The sequence below is a fragment of the Nuphar pumila genome, chromosome 12 (genome assembly GCF_984573655.1).
Source record: "Nuphar pumila chromosome 12, dmNupPumi1.hap1.1, whole genome shotgun sequence".
NCBI classification, from domain to species: domain Eukaryota; kingdom Viridiplantae; phylum Streptophyta; class Magnoliopsida; order Nymphaeales; family Nymphaeaceae; genus Nuphar; species Nuphar pumila.
In genome coordinates this window covers 96,025,684-96,051,688 of record NC_143260.1, presented here as the reverse complement: position 1 = coordinate 96,051,688, position 26,005 = coordinate 96,025,684, and the positions used below count along the sequence as shown (strand labels likewise).

The 26,005-nt window shown below is 39.2% G+C and overlaps 1 protein-coding gene across 1 annotated transcript; it reads left to right on the top strand.

Moving 5' to 3' along the window:
- The first annotated feature begins 4,787 nt into the window (after positions 1–4,787).
- On the top strand, positions 4,788–14,102 carry LOC149821235 (uncharacterized). Its single transcript, XM_089981996.1, has 6 exons — positions 4,788–6,171; positions 8,041–8,244; positions 8,357–8,596; positions 10,481–10,698; positions 13,198–13,452; positions 13,692–14,102. The coding sequence occupies exons 1-6, from the start codon at positions 5,760–5,762 to the stop codon at positions 13,947–13,949; spliced, it is 1,587 nt and encodes a 528-aa protein (XP_089838122.1). The 5' UTR covers positions 4,788–5,759; the 3' UTR covers positions 13,950–14,102.
- The last annotated feature ends 11,903 nt before the right edge of the window (positions 14,103–26,005 follow it).

Genomic DNA, 26,005 nt, shown 5'->3' with positions numbered 1-26,005 from the left:
TAATCTAATACATGTCATACATGAATAAATCTAACACAAAACTTAGATCAAGATTCATGTAAAATAAATTTTTAAAAGAACACATGATTTATGCTACAACTTTCCAAAATGATTTTCATAAAAACCGAAAGAGTTTTTACATCTTTAGTATAATATTAGCTCATGCATGAACCATGACTGATATTCATATTGATATGCATTTGGGAATCATATCACAACATGTTCATGCTCTTTAACATCATACATATACCCATAGTTAGAGTGCACCTACCTCGAATTCAAAAAATAGCCAGAAAAAAGGTTTTACGAAACTGGGATCACCAATCGAGCTTCCTCAAACATATGTACACCTCCTATGTGCCCTCAGCCCAACAACAACCAACTTTCAAACCTCTAAGGGAAGAAGAAGAGAGAGAGAGAGAGAGAGAGAGAGAGAGAGAGAGAGAGAGAGAGAGAGAGAGAGAGACTCCAATAAGGGGAGGTGTGTGTGGGTCGCCCCTTTTATGGGTTCTATATGGGATTTTCCAATCCCAATAAGAAGGTCTCCTAAGCCTAAAATTAATCAGTTTCACATAGATGAATCTTATTATTGTTTTTTAAATCAGCTATGAATAACCAATATTAGATCTAACATAAACCTAATCTAATACATGTTGTACATGAATAAATCTAACACAAAACATATATCAAGATTCAAGTAAAACGAATTTTCAAAAGAACAATTGATTTATGCTACAACTTCCAAAAATGATTTTCATAAAAACCGAGATAGAGTTTTTAAAACCTACATCTTTAATATAATATCAGTTCATGGATAAACCATGGTTGATATTCATATTGATATGCGTCTGAGAATCATATCGCAACATGCTCATGCTCTTTAACATCATGCATATACCCATAGTTAGAGTGCACCTACCTCGAATTCGAAAAATAGCCGGAAAAAAGGTTCTACGAAACCGGGAGCACCAATCGAGCTTCCTCAAATGTATGTGCACCTCCTATGTGTACTCAGCCCAGCAACAACCAACTTACAAACCTCTAAGGAAAGAAGAAGAGAGAAAAGGGAAAGTAAATGAGAGAGAGAGACTCTAATAAGGGGAGGCGTGTGGGGGTCCCCCTTTTTATGGGTTCGACATGGGATTTTTCAATCCCAATAAAAAGGTCTCCCAAGCCTTCTTTCCTAATTATTAATTCCATTTAGGTTTTAATTCAATATAGAAATTCTAGCTATTTACGATTTAAAAAATAAGAAAGTTGTTAAACCCTTAGCTAACCTAGGCTTACATATAAAATAGGCAACTTAGTGACTACTTTGACTCCAACCAAAGTAGAGACCTTGGCCTATGGACTTCATTTCTTAATTAAATCCACTACTTCCTAATTCATTTTAAGTTCTAAATTAAATCAACTAATTCTAATTAAATTCACATCCAAATTCAAATTCAATTAAAGCTCAAATCCAAATTCACATTCAATTCAAATACAAATTAAATTAAATTCAAAATTCAAATTCACATTCACATTAAAGCGTAAATTCAAATTCATATTTAATTTAAATCCAAATTCAATTGAAATTGAAATTGAAATTGAAATTGAAATTGAAATTCAAATCTAAATTCAATTCAAAATTCAATCTAAATTCGAATCCAAATTCAATTGCAAATTGAAATTCTAATTGGAATTCAAATCAACTGGAGATTCAAACTCAAATGAAAATTCATTCTAAATGAAATTCAATTCTGATATAAAATTCAATCATATTTGAGACACGAAATTTTATTTTTATTAATTAAATAATTAGAAAAAATTTACAAGTATTATGATAGGGGCGACAAAAAAGGGGGGGAGCAAGGGGGAGAGAGAGAGACCATGGTTTTTTTAACTTTCATATTTAATGGCACAAGCTTTTTTCATGTCAGTAAAGCATGCTATACTGACACGAACTAATGTTGTGCCGGTATAACATTGATCTTTATCGGCGCAATGATATTTCACATCAGAAAAGATCTTTACTTCACTGTCGCGAAGTATAACCACGTCGGTAAAGATGTATATCTTAACATTTTTTGTCAATCCGATCCTATAAATATGATATCCATGGTCTTTTTTAGAAGGAAACAAGTGTGATCGACTTGCAAGGGTTTAAAAATTCAGCAATCCATAATGTGAAGCACATAATTCAAGGTTGCCCACGAGGGTTCCGTTCATTTATTAGAGGCCATTTGTGAATGTCACAATGGTGACGGGACGTCACAAGTTCAAAACCCATGATTGGTGTTCCTTGTCGTAAGGTTGAACATGGATGTACTCTATGATTTAGCCCTGTTGCTGTAATTTTACAAGTAGTCTGAATATTGGGTAGAATCGGACGGTCTGTGAAACCAGACCCGGAACAATGCAATAAAATGATAAAGTAAGCGGATTGAATGTTGATCTGCAAAGCCACGAGTAAGCTTGAACTCAACCTTGTGTCACATTTTTCCACCTAATAAGTAATGACATTAAATTAGTAGCCTTAGCCTCAAAAGATTGGAGTTGATCAAGTACAAAGTTCGCCGAGCCAATAATTCTAAAAGATTATATTGTTTTTCGAATCACTTTATTTTAAAAATTAAATTAATTAGTTTTTTATTTCTTATATATATATATATATATATATATATATATATATATATATATATATATATATATATATGAAATGTGGTAGCTGCCTACCACCAACCTACAGAGAGCAAGAGCAAACGGTATTTTGAGTTGTTTTTCGCAAATATGACCCTACAAATATGTTTTGCACGATTGACTTTCGAAGAAACAGTGTTTGAATCATATTTTTTTAATAAAAATATATATATATATATATATAATTTTTAAAGTCTTAGATATTTATGAAAATCTTAGAACATTGATTTTTAAACCTTATAAAAACCTGACTGTATATTGGAATCTGATTTCTATAAAATCAAGCAAGTAAAACACATTTGTACAGACAGATCTAAGAAAAAGATGAAAATTTGAAATTAGTTAATTTATAAAGTTACTATGCAATTAGTTAATCTTTAAAAAATTTATATTATTAAAAAAATGAAAGATAGCTCAGGCCCATCGGGCGTGCTTGATAGCTCGTGGGCCAACCCGAGCCTGACCCACGTATATAACGAGCTGGGTTTCGTCCTGGTAGCTAACGGGTTCAGGCCTAAAACCTGGACTGAAACCCGACCCATGGCAGGCGAAGTTGGCTTGGCACATGGGGCCGCCAAGTCTGTTGCCCACCCCTAGCTACCAACTACTCTCTATGGCTTTTGTAGTTTTTTTTTATGTTTGTTTAGATTTGATTATACAGATGTGTTCTAGATCCTTGATTTTATAGGAATTGACTCTTAGATAGAGTGATTCTAACACACAAATTAGGTTTTTATAAGGTTTAAAAATTAATAGTTTATAATTTTCATAAATATTCAAGCTAAAAACTCATATTTTTTTCTAAAACATGATCCAAGTGTTGTTTTTTGGTAAATTCATCTTGCCGAACATATCAGTATGGTCAAATTCAGATTTGTGAAGAACAATTTGAAAACGCTTGTACATTTGTGGCAGGTAGTTACCACTTTTCTTTTATATACAAAAAATTTTCAAGAGATTTTTTTTTCTTGTAGAGAAAGGGAAATTAAAACCTACAAAATGGGCACCATGCTAAATGAAACATGTGATATTTTTAGTTTTTTTTTTTTTGAAATTCTGACAATATAGGTGTGATATATATGCTTGTTTTTATGAGAATCACTTCTTGAAGCACTTGATTTCCGTGCATGAATAGGCTTTTATAAATTAAGTTTCAAAAATCAACAGCTTATAATTTACATAAATTTTTAATTTTTTTTTCATCCAAAATGCATGAATCCAAGTGTTAATTTCTAGTAAATCATACTGAGTACATTTATAAAGTTGAAATTTCAAAAATAATACATAAAATCCAATATCATATTTCATTTAGTACTATGCCCATTTTGTAGCTTTTCATTCTCTGACTAGATGATAACGAGATTGGTGGGCATGGTTTGGAGGCTTGGAGCAATCATGATCCAATGGAGTAAAATGGACCATATTGACAAATATCTCTAGATTTATGAAAATATCGTGAGAAATTGCCTGAAAGTTTAAAATGGTAATTTATCGTGACATTTTCAAAATATCACGAGATTTATGAAAAAACATAAATACCATGATATTTATGTTTTAAACGGCTATTTATTGTAAAAAAAATCATGTATTTTTATTTTTAAATAAATTTTATTAATATTTTCTTATAAAAAATATTTTTTATATTTTTAAATTTATTTTTTTATTGCCAAGATTTTGCTAAAAAAATGCGAGATTTATGAACAAATTTCAATTTCTCGCGAGTTTGTGAAAAACGACATTTTGACGATAAAAACGTTTGTCACTGTGAAATGGATCATTCGAACGAAACGGAGGATCGCGCTCCTCCTGCGACGTGGATGTCATATTGCAAAAGACAGAGCACTAAACGGTCATTTCCCCTACATCTCCAACACCCACCCAACGCACGTCCTGGGGATAGCAACGGAAACATCGTGACGTACGGCGTAACGGCGACCTGCTTCGGAAAACACCGTTATGACGTCCGTTTCTTGAGAGTTTGAGACCCCACGTCTCCCCGTTAACGGCAAGGTGCCTGTTACTTTTTCACCCGTGTGGTGTCCACCTCAGCACCGGCCCCACCGTTCCTGTAAATAACGCCTGCGGGACCTCCAAAGTTTTAATCCGAATCTCACACAGCAGAGCTCAGAGAGAGAGAGAGAGAGAGAGAGAGAGAGAGAGAGTCAAACGGAGTCTTCCACATTCCTGACCCTGTAGAGAGAGAATAGTTGTAGGGTTTCTGAAATCGAGAAAGCAAAAAAGAGCGTGAGAAATCGGATCTCGTCGTTTGGGTTTTATCCTTTTCTTTTTTCACCGAAAGTTGGGGTTTAGTTTCCGTAAGATCACGGTCTTTGGAGGAAGCTTCGGTTTTCCGAGAATTCGAAGAGGACGAGAGCTCGTGATAGGGGATCGGTGTTCCGTTTCGAATCTTAAACAAGAATTTTGCTAATTATCAGAACCGATTGTTTGATCATAGACCTAAAATTTGCACTTTTTTTGTAGTTTTGGCCATAAATTGCAAGTTATATAATACGGTAGTTTAGTGTAGCCATTTTGGTGGATTTATTTCTCGGAAGATCATTTTTTTTTCTTTTGTGGCTTTGGGGGTATCGGTAGTAGGATTAACGTTTTTGAGGTGTTGATTTATTTTTGTGATGGAATATGCGTTATTTTGTGGCTGTGGTGTGTTTTGGATATTGGGATAAGATTTGTCGAAAATCTTGATTTTTTGACGTCAAACTGTTTATCTTAATGATTGGGAAAGATCGTGAAGTCGGTCGCGGAGTTTGGATTTCTGTAAATTGTTTGTGATCCTATTGCTGCTCTTGTCGGATTAAAAGTTGGGAGATCTCCAATTCGCAACAGAAAACATTTAGATCGTGGTTGTCAATGTATGTTTGGCTTGATTGGAAGTGTACAAAGTTCTTGAATTTGGAAGCTGGGCGATGAAGAAATTAAAGCATTCGAGAGGTGTCCCTGGAAGGCAGTGATTTTCTGGCGTTTCTTCTTGGGTTGGAACTTGCTCGAATTTGGTACTCCTGAGCAACGTTTCCGAAAAGTGGAAGTATTCTGGGAACGGTCTTGATTTATCATCCTCAATGGCTGAAATACCAGGGTCCAGATCCTGGGGGGATGAATTGGTGAGCCTTGTGGATGATCCGGGCGTTCGGTACGTGGGAGATGGGTTTGAGAATGGTGAAAAGAAGAGGATGGATTTCAGGAGTATCAACGATGGGTTCGACCGTGAAAGGTTCGAAGAGAGCCTGTCGGATCAGGTGAAGGGCTTCTTGCAGGCTACGGCAGAAATGCTGCACGAATTCGGCGTTGGCTGTAAAGATATTCTGCAACAAACGCTTGGTGACAAGGACTCTTTCGTAGTGAGGAAGTTTGGAGGTCCTTGGGCTGTAGTCTCTAGCAGATTAAAGTTTCTGAATGACTACTTGCCGGAAGATAAGGACCCTGTGCACGCATGGCCTGTCGTGCTCTTTGTTCTCTTTCTTGCTCTTGCAGGTACAGATGAATTTGGTCTTTTGCTGATTTCAAGTTGCAATTTTGGGTACATCTGCCTCCGTATTTAATTTTTTTCATCACTCTTCTAGGTTTCCTTGAACTGCAATTATTCAGAATTTTACTATCAGTATATATGCAACATTTGATAATGCCTGTGATATCAAGAACAAGACTTTTTTGGAATAACAACGAAGCTCACGAATAAGTTGCAGAAATGATTTTGACATTTTCATTTTTCATAAACCCTAAAAACTTGAGTATGTAGCGCCTCTTTTACCGAATTCAACGAGGTTTTTTTAACAGAGAGGATTTTGAAATCCTGCCACTGCTTATTATTACGAGAGTGCTTGGAGATTTTTTTTTTCTTTGAAAATTCTGGACCCGCTTCCTCTTCCCCCTCACCTTATGAAAGAAAATATCAAGAGCTTCAGCGTAAGTCTATCCTTTCTGATGAGTTTGTTAGTTGACTGACACAAGATTTATCCATGAAAATTCCTTTCTAATATTGCTCACATTTTGTGATCTTAGATAACTCATTCAAAAATTGGCCATAGTCTGGCTATTGTCTTCAACCCGATTAAAATGCAAATTCAAATTATCATGTTTACTGTCATACAGCTCCAAAAGCTGAAGAAGTTGGTTTACTCACAAGATTGATGTCAGTCACAATTGTAAACTAATTCTAAATGTGTAACATGTAGAAGTTGATTCAGTAGCTGAGGTGCTTTTCGAAATAAATTGTGTAAAGTTTCTGGTATCTTAATGAGGATGCATTGTTGGTGAATAGTCCTTAAGTTGCAGTAAAGAGGTAGGTTTACTAGGCAATTCCAAATTTCTATTCAAAATGCTCTAAATAAAATAATCTTGTTGCTTCCTAGATCTCTAGATTGAAGTACCTTGCCTTTGTGATGGATTGGAGGTTTTCATGCTTGCTGTATGTATGTCATCAGAGGAAATTTCAAATGTGGATGGATGAAAAAGATGACAGTGGATATTAGATCTGTTGGTTGCACGGTTATGACAAATAGTAAATCTTTGGAAAAATAAATTTCTCATGACGATTTGTATTTTGAGATATTCATGTAATTTACATTTATATCTTATGTATATACTACTTCCCACTGTTAAATGTATCTTCTCACTTTATTTTCTACAGTGAGACATTATAATAATATAATGAAGGGGCATGAACGTTTCCTACATTCCTTTTTCTATTAACAGTCTGTTTGAGTGTCTCCGGAAATGATCATTGGTGGACTTCAGTTTCTTTCTAAAATGAACTACTTACGATTTTGTTCTTTGGAACAGGTTTGAAATTTTTATACGCATATTTTCTTGGCAATCTCCTCTCTCTCTCTCTCTCTCATGTTGAATGGTACCCCTGGCAAATGTTGACATGTGATGGTAGTGCCTTTTTTTTGGATACCATTAGTGAGGCAAAATAGATGTTGCATTTATTGGGCTACTTCTGAAACTAAGTGATTAAAAAAGGGGTTTGTGCATTAAAAAGTTCACCTAACTACTTGGCAGTGCTATTCAAGGATCAAATCAGAATAGCTTTGTATATTTTCAAGCATGTATCTACATATGTGGATACATAGCTTTTTTAATGTTAAATATCAGATTTTGATCCCATGCGCTTGTTAGAACTTTCAATTCTCAAATCCATGAGAAAATGATGGTTGAGTTTTGACTCCTTTTGTCACTGAATCTTTTGAAGATTTCCTGCATGCTGATAAACTATTGTCCCATACTGATCACTTTCATTTAGTAAATTTGTTCTTGTAAATCAAAATACATTTTTGAAAGATCTAAGTATGATGTCTTTCATTTTAAGGAAGCATGACTTATTTGAATCACAATCTGCAGTTCTGATGGCTGGCAGTGAACAACAATTGCCACTGTCACAGCCTAGCAAACTTCCTGTAAAGGTTCTCAGACTTCCTCCAACTGCAAGTCGTATTCAGCTTCCTGATGGAAGATATGTGGCATATCATGAGCAAGGTGTTTCTGCAGATCAGGCCAGATACTCCTTAATTTCATCCCATTCATTTCTTTCATCCCGTCTTGCAGGTAAATGAATCTGATGGGTGGCACATGTGTGAGCTCTTTGAATGGAGTGAAATTGGGTGCTAGTTTTGTTACTGATTATAAAGCTCGATGTTTTTCTTTTTGTTTGTAACAGGATTACCTGGAATTAGTTCATCATTGTTAGAGGAGTTTGGTGTGCGGTTGGTGACATATGATCTTCCTGGTTTTGGGGAGAGCGATCCCCATCCTTACAGGAACTTGAACTCTTCAGCACTTGACTTGTTGCATATTGCTGATGCTGTGGGTGTAAAAGTCAAGTTCTGGGTGCTGGGTTACTCAGGTGGAGGGATCCATGCATGGGCTGCACTCAGATACATACCAGAAAGACTTGCAGGTGTGATGTCTTTGGCCTATAGTGACCATAAACTTTTCTCACTAACCTAAACTATCTTATATAGGAAGTACTTAAAATACCAACTTATCGAACTTGAGTCATGGACTTTTCTTACTCTTCTTAAGTGCCCCTTTATCCGCTCCCTTAGTGTTAAAATCAGTTCAGTGGGTGAATCGGTTTCTCACAAATCCCTCTGAATCAAATTGAGTTGAATCATTTGTGAATCTGTACCTTTTCACCACAGGATGACTGTCATTAAAAAAATTTATTTAAAAATGTTAAAAAAATTCTAACCCTCTTAAAAAATAGTAAATAAATACTGGTTGAGTCGGCCCTGAATCATCCCCTTTTGAATCACCTTTGGGACGATTCAGGTCGATTCTGACAACATTGATCAGAATACTCCAGGTTCGTAATGTGATTTTTTGGTTTTTGCCTTCAGTAACAACTAACAAGTTCGTTAGTAACTAGTAAGTTTTAATTATCAGGTTCTCTTAGACCTTTCTTATGCTTTATGTGTTGCATGTGAATCTTCATTGTTGGCTTCAGTTACAATTCAAAATTGGGTCTGACTAAACCCATCCTGAACCAACCCACTTGCACCCTTAGCTCTAGTTTCCACCAGGTGGTCTTGGATATGGGGCATGGAAATAAATGGAAGTTGCATATGGTGAACTTTTTGCATCAAGAACAACAATCATATTTGGGAGATGAGTGATTGTTAATAAAGTTGTGTTTATATTTGTCAATTATGAATGTTAAGAATGACTTAAATAGTCCACTTTTCATTTTAGAAAATATGTTTTGATCTTCCTAATGATTGGTAAATATCAAAAGGCTCTAAAAGAAATGGTTACTTATTTTACGTAAACCAAAGGAAGGACAATAGGCACTCCAATATGATAGCTTTTACCTATTTTCAAATAAAAAACAGCTTTTCATACTTATATACGCTTATTATCTGCATTTTTCTGCACTTATCATTGATTACATGCTTTTGTTTGCCTTACAAGGTAAGTGGATGCTGTACTAGCGTAGTTTCTGGTGGGGCTGCTAAATTAGTCAAGCTGATTGTGGTAGTATAGGCATAGCTCAGCATGTTAATATATAAATTCAAGTCTTCTCATAAATTGAGCTATTGGATGAAGCATTCTCTACTCTTTCTATATATTGGAGAGTCAGAACCCGACATAATCACACATAGATGAATAAATCAAAAGGAATAGTTGAGTTCATTTGAGTGTTTACTCCAGCCGACATCACATGCCTTGATTAGATGTAAAAAATAAAACACTGTCTCAGTGTCGGCTAAAAGTTCCACCAGCTAGGCTTTGACTATAAATGTTTCAAGTTCAAGCTCAATCTTGGTGATCTTCTTTGTTTGAACTAATGATGCTTGAGGGCCATTGTTTGGTGTGCAATGGGAAAGTGCTTGCTTGGGCTGTCAGCATGGCAATGCTGGATTGAATCTTGAGGGCCGCCAATTTTTCAAAAAAAAAAAAGTGTCAGGACTGACCTAAAACAGCCTTCTGCAGAACCTCAGAATACAAGACAGTACTGTGTATAGCCTTTTTTCTTCCTCCCTTTTGGGCCTTTTTTGTGTAAGTTGCTTGCTTGGTTTGCCTCATTGTTCCAGCCCTAATTATTGATCTCATCATTCTAGTTGGTTCTTTCTAGTTTCAGTTCTTCTTTTTAAAGAGTTATTTTTTATGGTTTTTGCAATTATTATCACAATTTTCAAGGGCATGATGTCTTATGAAAAGTGTAGGACCCTGCACTTTTGTTAGGAGCATGGAGAGGATTTGGCCTTCCCCATTGCACTAGCATCCTCTTGACTCCAAGTTATCTTTTATTTTTGTTTTATTTATGAAGCTCAACTTTCAGGTGTGGCTTTGTTTGCTCCGATGGGGAATCCATATGAATCAAAGATGACAAAAGAGGAAAGGTACAAAACTTGGGATAAATGGACCTTGAGAAGGAAACTGATGTTCTTTCTTGCTCGGAGGTTGCCATCCTTTCTGCCCTACTTTTACCAGAGAGGCTTCCTTTCTGGAGGTCCTATTCGGCCTATGAAGTGGTTATCATTATCATTAGGAAAGAAGGTGATTCATTTCTGGGTATACCTCGTGTGATTTGATTTGTTGCAATTATTGCTGAAGTGTGAATTTTTTCTTTTTTAGTAGAGGAATATGGTTACACATTGTTACACCCAATTATATAGATGATTATTGATAAGTGCTTTATGTGGCTTATGTGAACCATGTTAATATTAAGTTTTGGTAGAGAAAGTAACAAATTTGAGTATAGGGACTTTGTTAGATTGTGCTTATGAGCTTGTTTGCTAGATTTCTTATTCTGCCAATATTTTCTGAAATCCTCAGGAAAATTTTGTTATTTGACTGAAATGGTTCAAGTCTTTCTGCATTGAAATTCCAATGTGTATTGTCTGTTGTTATTGTTATAATTATTTACTTTTGTTGTTAGCTTGTTAGGCTATAAGCAATGCACAAGACAAAATGTGAACTAAAAGCTGAATATAAGAAGCTGTTGAATTTTGGAATCCAAGTTTGTGATGCCTTAAAATCTCATTGAAAGATAAGAGATGGCATCTCCAGACTGCATGTTACTTGAATATTTAGCAGAGAGGAATTTGAACGGGTTGATTTTCCTATAGTGTAACTTACTGGATTAGGGACAGAGAAGAGCAGCCTTTGAGCAGTTGATGATGTAAAGTTGGTGATGAAATAGTGCATGAAGAGCAGTGAGAATCACATTGATTAGTCTTGAAATCATAAAATGGATATTCTTGTCCAATTTCTATCAAGATTAATTTCAGTAGTTTCAATTTTGTTCGCCAAATCTTCATGCATGCAATAGCTTGATGGTCAGGTTGCACTATCACAATTGAGGTGTCTTGGGTTCAAATGCCGTCGGAGCTAATTCCCAGCTTCACTACAAACAGAAAAGAACCAAACAAAATAGATAATGCCCGAGTACCTAGATGGATCGTAGCCAATCGGGAGTTCTCCAATGGGGAATAGAGGAAGCCATCTTGGGCTACTACTGATGATAGAAGATGTTGATCAAGTTAGCATCAACATCATTCAAAATAAGCTATGTCACATAGGTGCGGGTACCGATGCGGGTGCGGTGATGTGGCACTTTAAAAAAACTTGGTGCGTATGCCCAACCCATCCTGCCTCTTCTCGAGCCCCGGGCCACTTCTCAAGCCCCGTCCTCTCTCTCTCTCTCTCTCTCTCTCTCTCTCTCTCTCTCTCTCTCTCTCTCTCTCTCTCTTCCTGGTTGAGGGGAGAGAGGGGAAGACCCTCTCTCTCTCTTTCTCGTTCTTCCCGATTGGGGAGAGAGGGAAAGACTCTCTCTCTCTTCCCCTCTCTCGTTCTTCCCAGTTGAAGGGGGAGAGAGGGGAAAACTCTCTCTCTCTCTCTCTCTCTCTCTCTGTGTGTGTGTGTGTGTGTGTGTGTGTGTGTGTGTGTGTGTGTGTGCCTGCTGAGTCCGGGCTTAGCTCGGTTTGTTGTGGGGATCCCTTACAAGCTAACGAGCCAGGCCGGGTCAGGCTCGGTACCCGACACGAGTCGGGTTCGAGCAAGGTCCTGCTCAGGTCGAGCTCGAAACCTACTTGTGATCGAGTCCATTTTGGACAAAGATAACCCACCGGGTGCCACTCTCGCATTGCGTTGCGTCGATGCGAGTGCAGCGGCCTATTTGGCTAGTCCATGTGACATAAAAAAAATAAACAAATAGTATTCAGAATCATGAATTAGTTTTTTTTTATGACCAGAAACCCTCACCAAAGCATGGAAAACCTCAGGTGGGGCCCTGTCTTATGTGGCCCACCTCTAAAAGCTATGGATACACCCGTAGGGTTTGATTTGGTGCCTTCATCTCAGCACCCTCATAACTACCCTGCTGGCCATGCGGGCGACCCCCACAGTGGTATGAAATGAACTGGTTGTTTTTTCAAACGGTGGATTTTGTAGCAAAATACAACCAAATGTTTTAAACTGCCTTATCTATAAAGTTAGAGATGCTATGTAAGTTCAAATTGTTTGGTTTGCAGTGAAGCACAGTTTCTCTTTGCAGATCTATTGTATAGACTGGCCCTACTGCTCAAATACCTCCCCCTCCCCCTCTCTCTCTCTCTCTCTGTATATATATATATATTGGTTCATGTAGATTGGGATGTGAGTGTGTCCACATGCATGTGTGCAAGAGTGAGACTGGCAACCTTGCTCATGAAGGTCTTGGGAATAAGGATAACCCATCCCTATGACCATCAAAGGGGTTTTGCTGGTTCGGTTGAAGGAAAGAGAAGAAATCCCCTAAAGCTGAACAGGTATTGTTTGATGCAAATTGAGAACCAGGGAAAGGTAACCCAAGCACATTAAATGGCATATCTAGACATTCCTCCATCTGTTTGGTTTTGTGCTTTGTCTTTTACATCGTTCTTGCCTTCATGTATGTGTATGTTTTTTCTTTTTCGCTTTATATTTTACAAGATTCATGTGTTCTTGTATCTGGGTGGTGAATGTTAGTTCTCATGTATATACAACATGATTTAACTAAGGCTGCTGTGTTAACAGGACAAATCTTTGGTTGAAGATCCAGTATTTTCTGAATTTTGGTTAAGGGATGTGGAGGAGTCAATCAGGCAGGGCGACCCCACACCATTTGTGGAAGAAGCTGTCTTGCAGGTCTCAAACTGGGGCTTTAGCCTTGCTGACCTGCAGGTGCAGAAGAAAGGAAAAGAGTGGGGGCTCCTCCCATGGATCAAATCCATGTACTCTAGCGATGAGCAGGAGTGGACAGGCTTTCTTGGCCCCGTTCATATATGGCAGGTCTGCAAACTTTATTGTCATCTGCTTTTTCAGTTTCTTTGTTGTTTCTGCGGTTTTCCTTTGGGAGTGTGATTCTGCAAATAAACCTGCATGGGGTGTCCCACTTTTTAGTTAATTTGTCAATCCATTTTTGTCCAGTCTGAACGAGGAAATCATCCATTATCCTTCTCTTCTTTTCTTTCATGTGTCTAATAATTGATTTTACATATCTTTTTCCTGAAATGGTGGTGTTGGTTCAGGGGACTGATGATCGAGTGGTTCCACCGGCGATGAATGAGTATGCAAGACGTGTAGTGCCTGGGGCAACCGTCCACCGGCTGATGGGTGAGGGACATTTCTCATATTTTTGCTTCTGTGACGAGTGCCATAGGAACATATTCTCTATCTTGTTTGGCAACCCACAAGGCCCTCTTAACAACACTCGAGAAGAAGAAACATCTCAAAATGACCCTACAGAGGAGCCTCTCATTAACACCACCGAAGAGCAAATTGGCTAATTTTTTTGTTTTTCTTCCATATTTAAAAGTAAAATGTGTACATATCAACGCAATTGATAAAGAGCTTTTTGTCATTGCTGCTTATTGTCTGATTAGAATAAAAAATAACAAATGTTATGGCGATGCTGCCTTGTGAAGGAAATGTGTTATATACGTGCAGCTTATACTCATCTGTTTTTTGCAGTAGAGAGGCATTATTCCAGTTTATATTTTTTGCATCTGTCCTTTTGCTCTGCATGCTTTCTTTTACGAATGTGACCATTACCTCTAATTATGTACCAGCCAGCTGCCGTGAAACAATATTCTTGACCTTACCCTGATTGAACTTCGATGTGTTGTGTGTTGCCATGGAAGGTGGATCAGGGGATTAGCGTTTGTCACCATCCGCTGGTGAATAGGGCATCATCAGCGTCCATCACTGCCCATCCCCACAATCAGTGGGCCATGATATCGGCAAGTGCCATTTACATACGGTAGGCCTGACTTGTTGCTGCAGTGGACGGTGGAGAGAGACAGTTATCGGTGGTGTCCATACCTTATCTCACTGATCACCTGATCTGCTCTTCGGGGTCTATATAAATAGAAAAGAAATAAAAAAGGTCGATAGATCTCGCATGCTACAAATTTCATCAATTGCAAATGCATGATATATATACATAGGAAAAGTGGTAGCTGCGCTTAACTCGTACTTAATCAAAGTGTTATAAGATAGTGACGCTTCAAAGAAGGCCCTAAGGATGCACCTGGCATTTTTAAAAAGGGCTTTTAGCCGTGCTTTTGAAGCGCCACTAAAGGTCTCAGCAGTCGTTGGGAACCCCAAAATGCGTTTTTCAGCATTTTTTCCCCGAAAAAATGCTGAGCATCCCATCACACCATAATCAAGTTCCTGTCAATTATGTATGGATCAAGAACCTACCGCTTTTATATATATATATATATATATATATATATATATATATATATATATATATAGAGAGAGAGAGAGAGAGAGAGTAAAGGGTCTATGCTAAATGAAACGTGCTAAATGAGTTTTTTTTGTTTTATTTTTAAATCCTAACCTTGCAGATGTGATCTATGTACTTGATTTTATAGGGATCAGTTCTTGAATTGTTCAATTCCGATACATATGTGGGTTTTTATAATGTTCGAAAAATCAATGGTTCAAAATCTTTGTAAATTGTTTAGGCTCTAAATATCATTTTTTTTATCGAAAACACATGATCCAGGCGTGGATTCCTTGTAAATCGACCATGCCCAACACATTTATGAGGTCAAAACTTCTAAAAAAATAACGGAAGAGCAGAAAAACCCATTTAACATTTTGCATTTAGCATGGACATCTCTCTCTCTCTCTCTCTCTCTCTCTCTCTCTCTCTCTCTCTCTCTCTCTCTCTCTCTCTCTCTCTCTCTTATAGGGCCAATACTTTGTTACAGTGTTGAGGAGGGACAATATATGTATGGCCAATACTTTGTTACAGTGTTGAGGAGGGCCAATATATGTATGGCCAATACTTTGTTACGGATCCTCATAGTCTTTCTATTTGTGTGTACCAGCATAAACATCTTGACAGCCTCAGTGTTCTGCCATTGGTCTGAGCTGTGGCTCTCATAACATCTGGAGTGAGCCCCAAGCCCTTAATGTTTGAGGATCCGAGTATGTAGTTCTGGATGTGGGATAGAATTGAAGTGTAAGGACGGACGGGTCTAGATCAGCCCAAATCTGTATGGGTCCAAGTGTACTTTCTCCAACCTTCGAATGACTAACGTGGTAGCTCTAGACTAGAGGTCCATAGTTGACGAATATCACTTACCCAGGCATAGAGAAGGAGGATTGGGATCTGAGATCAGGGGATTCTCATCAATCCCACCAGTGCGCTCCATTGATGCCTACTGTTGCCCTCCGGGACACTCAACGGACCTGTGCAAAACATCCTCAGGCCTATTGTTATCGTTCAGGAGGCCTACCAGGCACTAAATCAGCTTCCTCAGTTGTTTACTACTCGTGCACAGGCCTTGATGCCACCCATCTCTTTTTCACGTAGTAGGTGTGTTTAACCATGCCCTAAATGGGTAGGGCATAGTGGAATGTTGTATCCTTTTTTTTCATTTTTCAGGCTCGAGTTGGACGAATCGGGAATAGGCTTGGCTGGGAGATCCGAATTTGCAATTGATGGGCACAACCGTACAACAAATTGAGTTCCACGGATTAGAATGGATCGAACCTATTAAAATTAGGCCTTGGGCCTGTGGGTTACGTATGTGTCTTAGGGTTAGCACCCTTGTTGACGCCGTGGGGGTAGAGGTTAGGTTTCTTTTAGTTGGGCGACAGGAGGTACGAGAAAACTAGGTCTAATGGCTAGCCAGATAGGTACAGTTTGAGATTCAAGAGAGGGTTGTGTATGTTCGCCCCCGATGATTCACTGAATCCCACGTCTGTGTTCGGGGCTTTGAATGAGCACCACGTATACAAGCACATGGGGCTCGTATTCCCGTGTATGTTGACATAACTTTGCATCGGACTCTAGTGTTGTTGCAAAGACTTAAGTACCCTTTCTTGCTATTCTTCTCATAAAGTGATGGTTTGAGAAAATGACAAAAATGCCCTTCATTCAAAAAAGAAAAAACAAACAGTTCAAAAAAAGGACAAACATGTCCTTCATCCAGAAAGTCGATGATGATGTTGACTCTTCAAAGTCTTCTTCTTTTTCTGTTCAAAAAAAGGACAAACATGTCTTCTTCTTTCTCCGTAAAACACTGTAAAACCCTCTCTCTCTCTAGAGAAGAAATCAAGGGAAACAAAGAGTTCTTCCTGGAGAAGGCCATGAACATCAACCCTCTCACTCTCTCTCCCTTCTCTCTCTACTTCTGTGCACATCCAACAGACGATCCTACATTGCTCCATTGTCATCTTCTTCTTCTTCCTTCTTCGTAAAACACTGTAAAACCCTCTCTTTCTCTAGAGAAGAAATCAAGGGAGGTAAAGGGTTCCTCCTGGAGAAAGCCAAGAACACCAACCCTCTCACTCTCTCTCCCTTTCTTGCTATTTTTTTTGGGCCTTCCAACAATGATTTGTAGTATTATCGGGCTTTCCTACAGCAATTTGTAGTATTTTCGGGTCTCCAACGAAACGCTATAGTGATTTGCAGAAGACACTATAAATCGCTATAGCGATTTGCGGAAGACACTACAAATCGCAAATCGCTATAGCGATTTGTAGTGTCTTCCGTGAATCGCTATAGCGATTTGTAGATTCTTTCGCAAATCGCTATAGCGATTTGTAGTGTTTCCGCAAATCGCAGCGATTTGCGGAAGACACTACAAATCGCAAATCGCTATAGCGATTTGTAGTGTCTTCCGTGAATCGCTATAGTAATTTGTAGATTCTTTCGCAAATCGCTATAGCGATTTGTAGTGTTTCCGCAAATCGCTATAGCGATTTGTAATGTTATTCAGTAAGCAAATCGTTGTAAATCGCTACCCGAATTAGGACCAACTTGTCAGGGCCATATCTCCCTAACCAGAGGTCATGTTCCAAATCCGTAAAAAGTGGGGTCTTCGTTATTAAGTCTAGTTTATTTCTGTAAATTTTCAGCAAATTTTATTGTCATTTCATTCCTCATTTTAACTTCAACGATACATTACAACCACAATCATCAAAAGAAAGATTGCCCAAGCTAAGAGTCACCGTTCTCGCCCTCCTCCTCGACAGCAACCCAGTCGGTGCAGTCGCGCTGAGGATGGCCAGCAGAAGCTCCACCGCGTCGTCTTCCTCTCCCTAGCGAGGAGGTCTCAGCGGAGCCGTCGTTCCGGTGACGGGTGTTCATCTCGTTCCGGTGACGGGTGTTCTACGAAATGTAAATCCCCCCTTCTGTAAGGGCAAAAGGCCATGAACACGCTGGGAGGAGCCCTCAGACCCCCCTTCTGTAAGGGTAAAAGCTCTGAATCAGACTCCATAACTCTTCAAGTTGAATGATGCTACCCACACTGGTGATGCTACCCACGCTGGGAGGAGCCCCCAGACCCTCTTCCTGTGCAGGTCAGTCGGTGCTTGATGAAACAATGTATGATCTTCTAATGGATGTGCACAGAAGCAGAAATAGAAGGGAGAGAGAGAGAGAGTAAGAGGGTTGATGTTCATGGCCTCCTCCAAGAGAGATTTCTTTCTCGGATAATCCTGCAGTGCAGAGACTGGGTCTTAAATAATCATCTTCGGGGCACTTAAGTCTTTACAACCACTCCTTTTCAAGAACCGTCATTTTTTTTTGCACCAATGGAGGAGAGGGTACTTAAGTCTTTGCAATCGCATCAAACTCCAACGCTAATTAATGCTGACAAACATGGGGATACGAGACGCACATGCTTACATACGTGGTGCTCTTTGGGACCCCCGATCATGAGATGTAGCTAACTGCCCTGTTCGGGGGGGGAACATATAACCTGCTTCGGAGATTCAATGAGAGGTTTGGATAGGGTATAGGTCTACAACTTGTAGGGCCAGGTCTAGAAGGTCTAGAAAAGTGTGAGGAGGTCTGGGGTACATATTGGTCTCCTGGGGAGGCCAAAACTAATAAAATAACAAAACTACTTACCTCGTAAAGTTTATTTTTCAAAAACTCAGATCTTGGAGTTAAACTAACGGTCCCATTGTGATCGTCATTTTGTAGATTCTTGAATTTTTAAAAAGCTTAAAAACACAACTTTTTCACCAAAAATATATTTTTTCTTTAAAATGGACCTGAAACAGATTCAGACTTTAAGAGAGTATGGGAACCGTTATTCAAGGTAAAAAGTCGTTCTTTCTCTCATGAGCAGGGATCAGCCAAATCAGGAATCTCTTATCGTTATTTTTGTAGTGGTGACATTTCATACCTTGTGTATGAGACCTAAAAGAAAAGGTGAATTCGATGTAGAAACCACCAAAACTCAAAAAATACACGAAACAAGCAATATATGAACATTATAACTATCATAAACTTAAAAAAAATATACAAATGAATGAAATACAGAAGAAATTAAAACCAAATCGCACGTCGAGCTTGAGTAGTCTTTTCTATGGTTGACGAGCATGAGAGAGCAACGGTGACACTTCGATTAGGCATGGGCTCTAAAAAAGGGTGACAAGGGATCTAGGTCCTAGGCGAGGCTAGGTAGGCTTGATCGACTAGGCAAGGTCAGCTGGGCTAAGACTTATAGAGATTTTGGTAAAGTGATAGTGCTAAGAGAGATAGATGTCATATCTGAAATAGGAGGAAGCACCCTTATTTATAGTTTTTTAGGCAGATCCGAGAACATTCCTTGTGTATCCAGGATTCATCTAGATGGGCGACTCTTAAAAGAAGGTTTTTTAATCAAACACTAGGATTTGATCAAGGTTTATTGTCTTCAAATGAGAGTTTTATCAAAGGAAAGGGGGTTTCAAAATGAGTGGGCTTCAATTTTTTAGTTTATAAGGCTTAGAAGACAAATTTTATCCCAAAGGCACACAAAAAGGCGGCTGACGATATATTGATGTCAGCAAAGTGCTGACGATAAGTTGCACTGACGACAAGTGGCACTAATGACAACTTTTGCTCTAATGACAACTTATTTGTCATTAGAGAAAAACTCTAACGATAATTCTTGATCTCTCACAAAAATTCTTTATCTTTGACAAAAAAATTTGATTTTTTGGACTTCGAACAACAACTTAGTTGTTGCCAGCATTTTTGGGCAAAAGCTATAACGACATGTCATCATTTTTTAATTGTCATCAATGTTTTGGGGCAAAACAGGCCCCACGGGCTAAATTGTTTTGACCATAACTTCATATCTAGATATATGTTTAAGGTGATTTTTGACGAATTGAAAAGCTAATATCCTCAACTTTAATTCACTTTTTAAGTAAAATACCAAATTCGATAGTTTGGTGGTCAAAAGTGTGCTCAAAGTATGTTCTACCTAAAAACCAAGTTTTTTACTAAATAAGTCATTATGCTTTGGTTATAACTTTATACTCTGATATTGGATTGACATAATTTTTAGTTCATTGAAAAGCTAAGATCCTCTAGTTTAATTTTTAAAAATAAATTTAAAACCAGTAAAAACTTAAAATAGATTAAAAACACTGAAATTTTAGTAAGTGTATCACGACATGAAATGACTTGGTCAAAATTTGTGTATGTGCTACATAGAAAAAGAGAATTTTAGGTTTTCTTAAAATTCTAGGGTTTATGACTATCTTTCACAGTTTTTCTAAACTAAGATACGTGAAATAACCTAAGATTTTGGAAATTTTTGCCTTAGAACCTCAAAAAATATTTTTCCCATTGGCATCACAAAAAATTGGGTATCTACAACAATGGAAACTTACTTCTCTTTCTTTTGGACAAGTGTAGGCTTTTGGTACTTGTGCTCTAACTATTATTCCCACATGAGGACTTTTAATTGTAGGATGACAAGTGTCCTAATCCCTTTAGCTAGATAATCTGATGGTTCACTCACCCAATCTCTTCTTTTGTATAGAAACTAACTACCTACTGTTGGCGAATCTTGTAAAACAAACACTGACAGGAAGCGTACCTGAATTTGCCATGGACGCGTGTAGAGAATTTGGCGTTCTCCTCAGCCGGTCGACGCCCACAATGAGCCCATGCCTCAGGTCGATGGTGAGCAGAACCTTGTTCTGTTGAATCCAAATGCAGAACTGTTTTGGCAGGATAAATGCTATGAACGTCTCATCATCCTCATAGCCCCTAACCCCTTATATAATGGGAGATTAGGCAGTTACGTGAATGTGGTTTTTCCACATTCACATAACTCCTACCCACTACCCCCATTACGTGGCCACCAATGTGACCCATTAATGGGTGTCAAATCGGGTCACACTGTGGGTTTGGACCCATAACCCATGATGTCCAACATTCTTTCACTTGACCTATTGACACCAAAAGTGTACTAAATCGAGGTGTATATCGTTATCTCGATTTAATTCTTCATTGGATTCACATGCCACCATTTATCACAAGGATGAATCGTATGAGTCATGTATATGAACACTTCTTTATGAAATGTCATATTCTCATATACTACGCTACAATTCACCTTCAGTGCTTAGGCATGTAGAAAATTACCTTTATGAATAGGTTGGTCTCTCACCTATTCTATTGGTCATTTTAATATTGTTATTTTCCTATTCTCTCTAACTCATATGAGAAATTCTTTATGCAAAATCAACAATAACACAAAACCTTAGAGAATCAAAACATAAACACAAATGTGATCATATAATGTATTATCATACATCAGAAGGAATCAAAAAGACCCATCCTCTTTACATGTTGGGAATACAATCACGGTGCTAGCCCTTTAGTAAGGGGATCCGCAGTCATTTCCTTCATCCCAATTGTATCAATACATACCAGATGATTCTCAGTCCTTTCTTTAACAACAAATATTTTAACTCCATGTGTTGAGACGATGTTGAGCTCTTGTTGTTATTTAAAAAGGACACAGCTGCTTCATTATCACAAAAGATCTTTAGTGGTCTCTCAATAGAGTCTATTATACCAAGACCCATAATAAAGTTTCTAATCCAAATGGCCTGTGACGAAGTCTCGTATAGAGCAATAAATTCTACCTCCATGGTATGAGCAACAGTGGTAGATAACTTTCCACTTCTCTATGAGACAGCACCACCCGCTAGAAGGAAAATATATCCAGTAGTGGATTTTCTACTATCAATACACCCTCCTAAGTCCGCATCAGAGTATCCAATGACCTCTAGGTGGTCACCTTTCCTGTAGGTCAACATATAATCTTTTGTTTCTTGTAAATAGCGCATAACCTTCTTCGCTGCCTTCTAGTGCGCAATGCCTGGATTTGACTGATATCTACCAAGCATTTTCACAACAAATGCTATATCAGGTCGAGTGCAGGTCTGTGCGTACTACAAACTCCCAACTGCCGAAGCATATGAGACAACATCCATCTGAGCTTTCGTAATGTCATCTTGAGGGCAGTCCTTTAAACTCAATTTATCCCCTTTCACTATAGGTGCCGAACAAGGAGAACAATTCTCCATCTCATATCTTTTAAGAACCTTAAGGATATAGGATTTCTAAGAGAGACCAAGGGCACCCTTAGTTTTGTTATGATAGATCTCGATTCCAAGGACATAAGTGGCCTCACCCATGTCTTTCATATCGAAATGAGAGGGAAAAAAATCTTTTGTTTCATATAATAGGCGCAAATCATTAGTTGCAAGAAGAATATCGTCAACATATAAAACCAAAATTAAGAACTTACTCCCACTAGTCTTAATGTAAATACACTGATCAACAATGTTTTCAGTGAATCCAAAGTTCATTATTACCTAATTGAACTTCTTATACCACTGGCGGGAGGCCTGTTTAAGTCCATAAATTGACTTATTCAAATTACAAACTAAGTTATTTGAGTCATCTATACTGAAACCAGGAGGTTGTTGCATGTATATCTTCTGACCATGACCCGGGTTAGACCCGGTCCAAAATGGACCTGGGTTAGACCCAGTCTTAAACGGACCCGGGTCAGACCCAGTCCAAAACAGACCGAGATTGAACCTGACTCATAATGGATCCGGATCAGAACCGATCCTAATTGGACCTGGGTCTAACCCGATCCGAGAGAGACCTGATTCATTCCAGATTAGATCCAGATCTGGAATCATTATGGGTATGGGTCAGATCCAAGAATAAACAACAGACTCGATCCACCCAAAATGGGTTTGGATCGGGTCTGTCATCGGGTCACCACCCCGGACCCGATCCGGTCTCATGTTAAAATAAAACAGAAACCCAATTATGGGTTTCTGTTTGCATTTTTAGGGAAACCGAAAGAGTTTCCACCCTTTTTGGTTCCACGGTGACCCACGTTACCAAACAGCGACCGACGCTGGTTGCCAGCGACCTGCGTCACCCCACGGTGACGTCTATTTGATGACAGCCCCCCGGCTCTGATAGATCCATACGGCGACAACTGCCATTTTTGGATGCCCTAATATCCCACATGGCGACCCACGTCCCCCGCTCATTGGCGACCGATGCCGGTGTCCAGTCGGTGACGCTCATCACCTCAAGCAATGCATCTTCACCGACGGCCATCGGCAACCGACGTCGTCCCACGATGACATCCGATGCTCTGCAATTCGAAGGGTGAAGGGGCATAGGAAGAAGGGCATGACACCAACAACAGTGTTGGCAAGGTCGTCGGTGACTGACGGTCGATCCATTCATCATATCGCCCCACGACGATCGTCCGATCCGGCGACAGCCCCGACACCGACTGATCCTGATGGACGTCGAACAGAGAGAAAAGGGTTTTTTTCAAACCCCAGACGCCAGCCATCCGGCGTTCTTAACCTTGGCAACACCTCCGGTGACCTCGGCATAGGCCGACCACCCTGCAACCCGACGGTGCAGGGGATCTCAGGCGATGACTCCAGTGGCGATCCCGACGCTGGCAGAACCTCCCTGCAGCCCGACGGCCACAGGTATACAACAATCTGTTTTTTTTTTATGAGGGTCGGCTGAGTCGACCGCTGCCGGGAAATTGTTGTCGCCCCTACGACGACAGTTGCCGATGAAGGTTGTCGTCCCACAACGACAGTCTGTCAGAAAAAATTAGCATCGCCATGCATCCTTTGTCGCAAACATCACTGTTTGCGACAGTCTACCAGAATGTCACCCCACGGTGACATGTTATCACAAAAACCAAAATTCAGACAACGTTGGGGCGAAACGCCGAAAGGGCCTACACGACACGCGCAACGGAAGCGTGGTGGGCCCATAACCCAATGTTGGTGAATCCTGTAAAAAAAACACTGACAGGAAGCGTACCTGAATTCGCCATGGACGCGTGTAGAGAATTCGGCGTTCTCCTCAGTCGGTCGACGCCCACAATGAGCCCATGCCTCAGGTCGACGGTGAGCAGGACCCTGTTCCGCTGTATCCGAATGCGGAACTATTTTGGCAGGATAAATGCTATGAACGTCTCATCATCCTCATAGCCCCTAACCCCTTATATAATCGGTGATTAGGCAGTTACGTGAATGTGGCACGTAACTCCCACCCACTACCCCCATTACGTGGCCACCAATGTGACCCACTAATGGGTGTCAAACCGGGTCACACTGTGGGTTGGACCCATAACTCATGATGTCCAACACCTACAAGTTTAATGCCAGTAGAAGTAAGGCGTCCCACCTAGATATGACAATCTAAATCCAATTGAAAACTGGGATACATATCTAATTTTGGTTATTGGTTTTCTAAAGATTTATCTCACGTTTAAATTTCCTATTTTAAGTTTATTATATTTAGTTTAAGGTTTTTGTTTTTATCATTTTTTTAGCTGTTTATCAATAAATATGAGCTTTTTTATGTGGGGTCAAATGAGATAGTTGAATGGTTAAGTCATATGGTCGTAACTTAGGGGTCTCGGGTTTGAATCCTACAAGGGTTTTCCCTTGACCTGCCTTTAACAAAAAAAAACAAAAAAATATGTTGTTTTATGTGCCTTAGAAAGTTGGATGAAATATGTATTGAAGTAGATACATTTTGTTGCTTTATTTACTTCTCTAAAAGAACTTAATTTGGACTTTGTTCTTGCATTATCGAAGTTTTTGTATAATAAAGCAGTCTTAGCATATTTTTTCTATTGAAATTTAAGTTGGCGCTTGATCTACATGAAGCATATTCAACTCAATTCTATATATCCAGATTTTGCATCAGCTTCACTCAGCACTTGCAGTACCCGAATTGTCACACTACAACAAAAAGATGGAAACAGTGGCAGTTTGTACAACGGCTAATTTAAAAAATTGCCACTGTTGAAGGCTTTCGCGGCAATTTGCCAAAAGCTGCTATAGGTAACCTGCAGCAGTTCAAAGCTGCGCTAAATATATGATTTTCTCATTTTTTTTATAGGTAACCTACAGCGGCAGTTCAAACTGCGCTAAATCTATGATTTTCCTCGTTTTTATAGTAAACCTACAGACCAGTCTAAATCTATTGCTTTTTTTTTGTAGGCAACCTACGACAATATTTATAGGTAACCTATAAATATATGGTTTTCTCGGGGGGGTTTTCGCGCCTGATCCCTTCCCATTTTCGCGCCTGAACCCTACTGATTTTCAATAGAAAAATAGAACAAAAAGTAGGTGAAAGCCCGCGATATGGTTATCACTCTTTTTCCTTCTCCCGCTCTTCAATTTGCCCTTTGCCTTGACAGTTCGTGAGCAGCGCCCTCTTGAGCATCGTTGCATAGCCGTGAAGACCCACACCTCTGTGATCGATGTTGCCTTGAGAACCTGTGAAGATGATTTTTCCCTTTGCCAGTTCCCTGTGAAAGCTCTTTCTTGCGCCCTGTGCAAGCCCTTCCCTATTCCCTGTCTGAGCGCCGGTGAGATGGCAACCATATCTTCCCTGCGCTTTGTGAAAAAAGCACTCCCAACCTATTTTTACATCCTTTTTATTATCATTTTCAGGGTTCGCTTGTAATAGAATCGTTTTGGTTGGAGAGGGCATAGCTGCATTACTTCGTGGACTCATTATTGCAAATCATTTCGGATGAGGACAGCATGTCTGAACCATTGTGGATTCATTTTAGGACTTGGTTCAAGCTCTCTCTCTCTCTCTCTCTCTCTCTCTCTCTCTCTCTCTCTCTCTCTCTCTCTCTCTCCGTGGATGGACAGTGCTTAGCCTGAGTATCGTTGATGATTTAATTTCACACAGAGCACATGGATTGCGCACATCGGGATTGGCTTGAATATGTCATTGTTTCTATGTTATAAAATATGTATGTTATTATATCTGTTTCTTTTGTATGATGTTTGTAGAGCATGTAGTTAAAGAAGCTGATTGGTGTCTCAAGGAGGATTCAGAATCAATGTGGAATAAGATAGCGGGTGGCATGAGAAAGGTGACTAAGGAGGTATTGGGTGAGTCTAAAGGCGGTGCACCGCTAGGTAAGGATACATCGTGGTGGAACGAGGATGTCAAATTAGCTATTAAAGTTAAAAGAGAGTGTTATAGAAATCT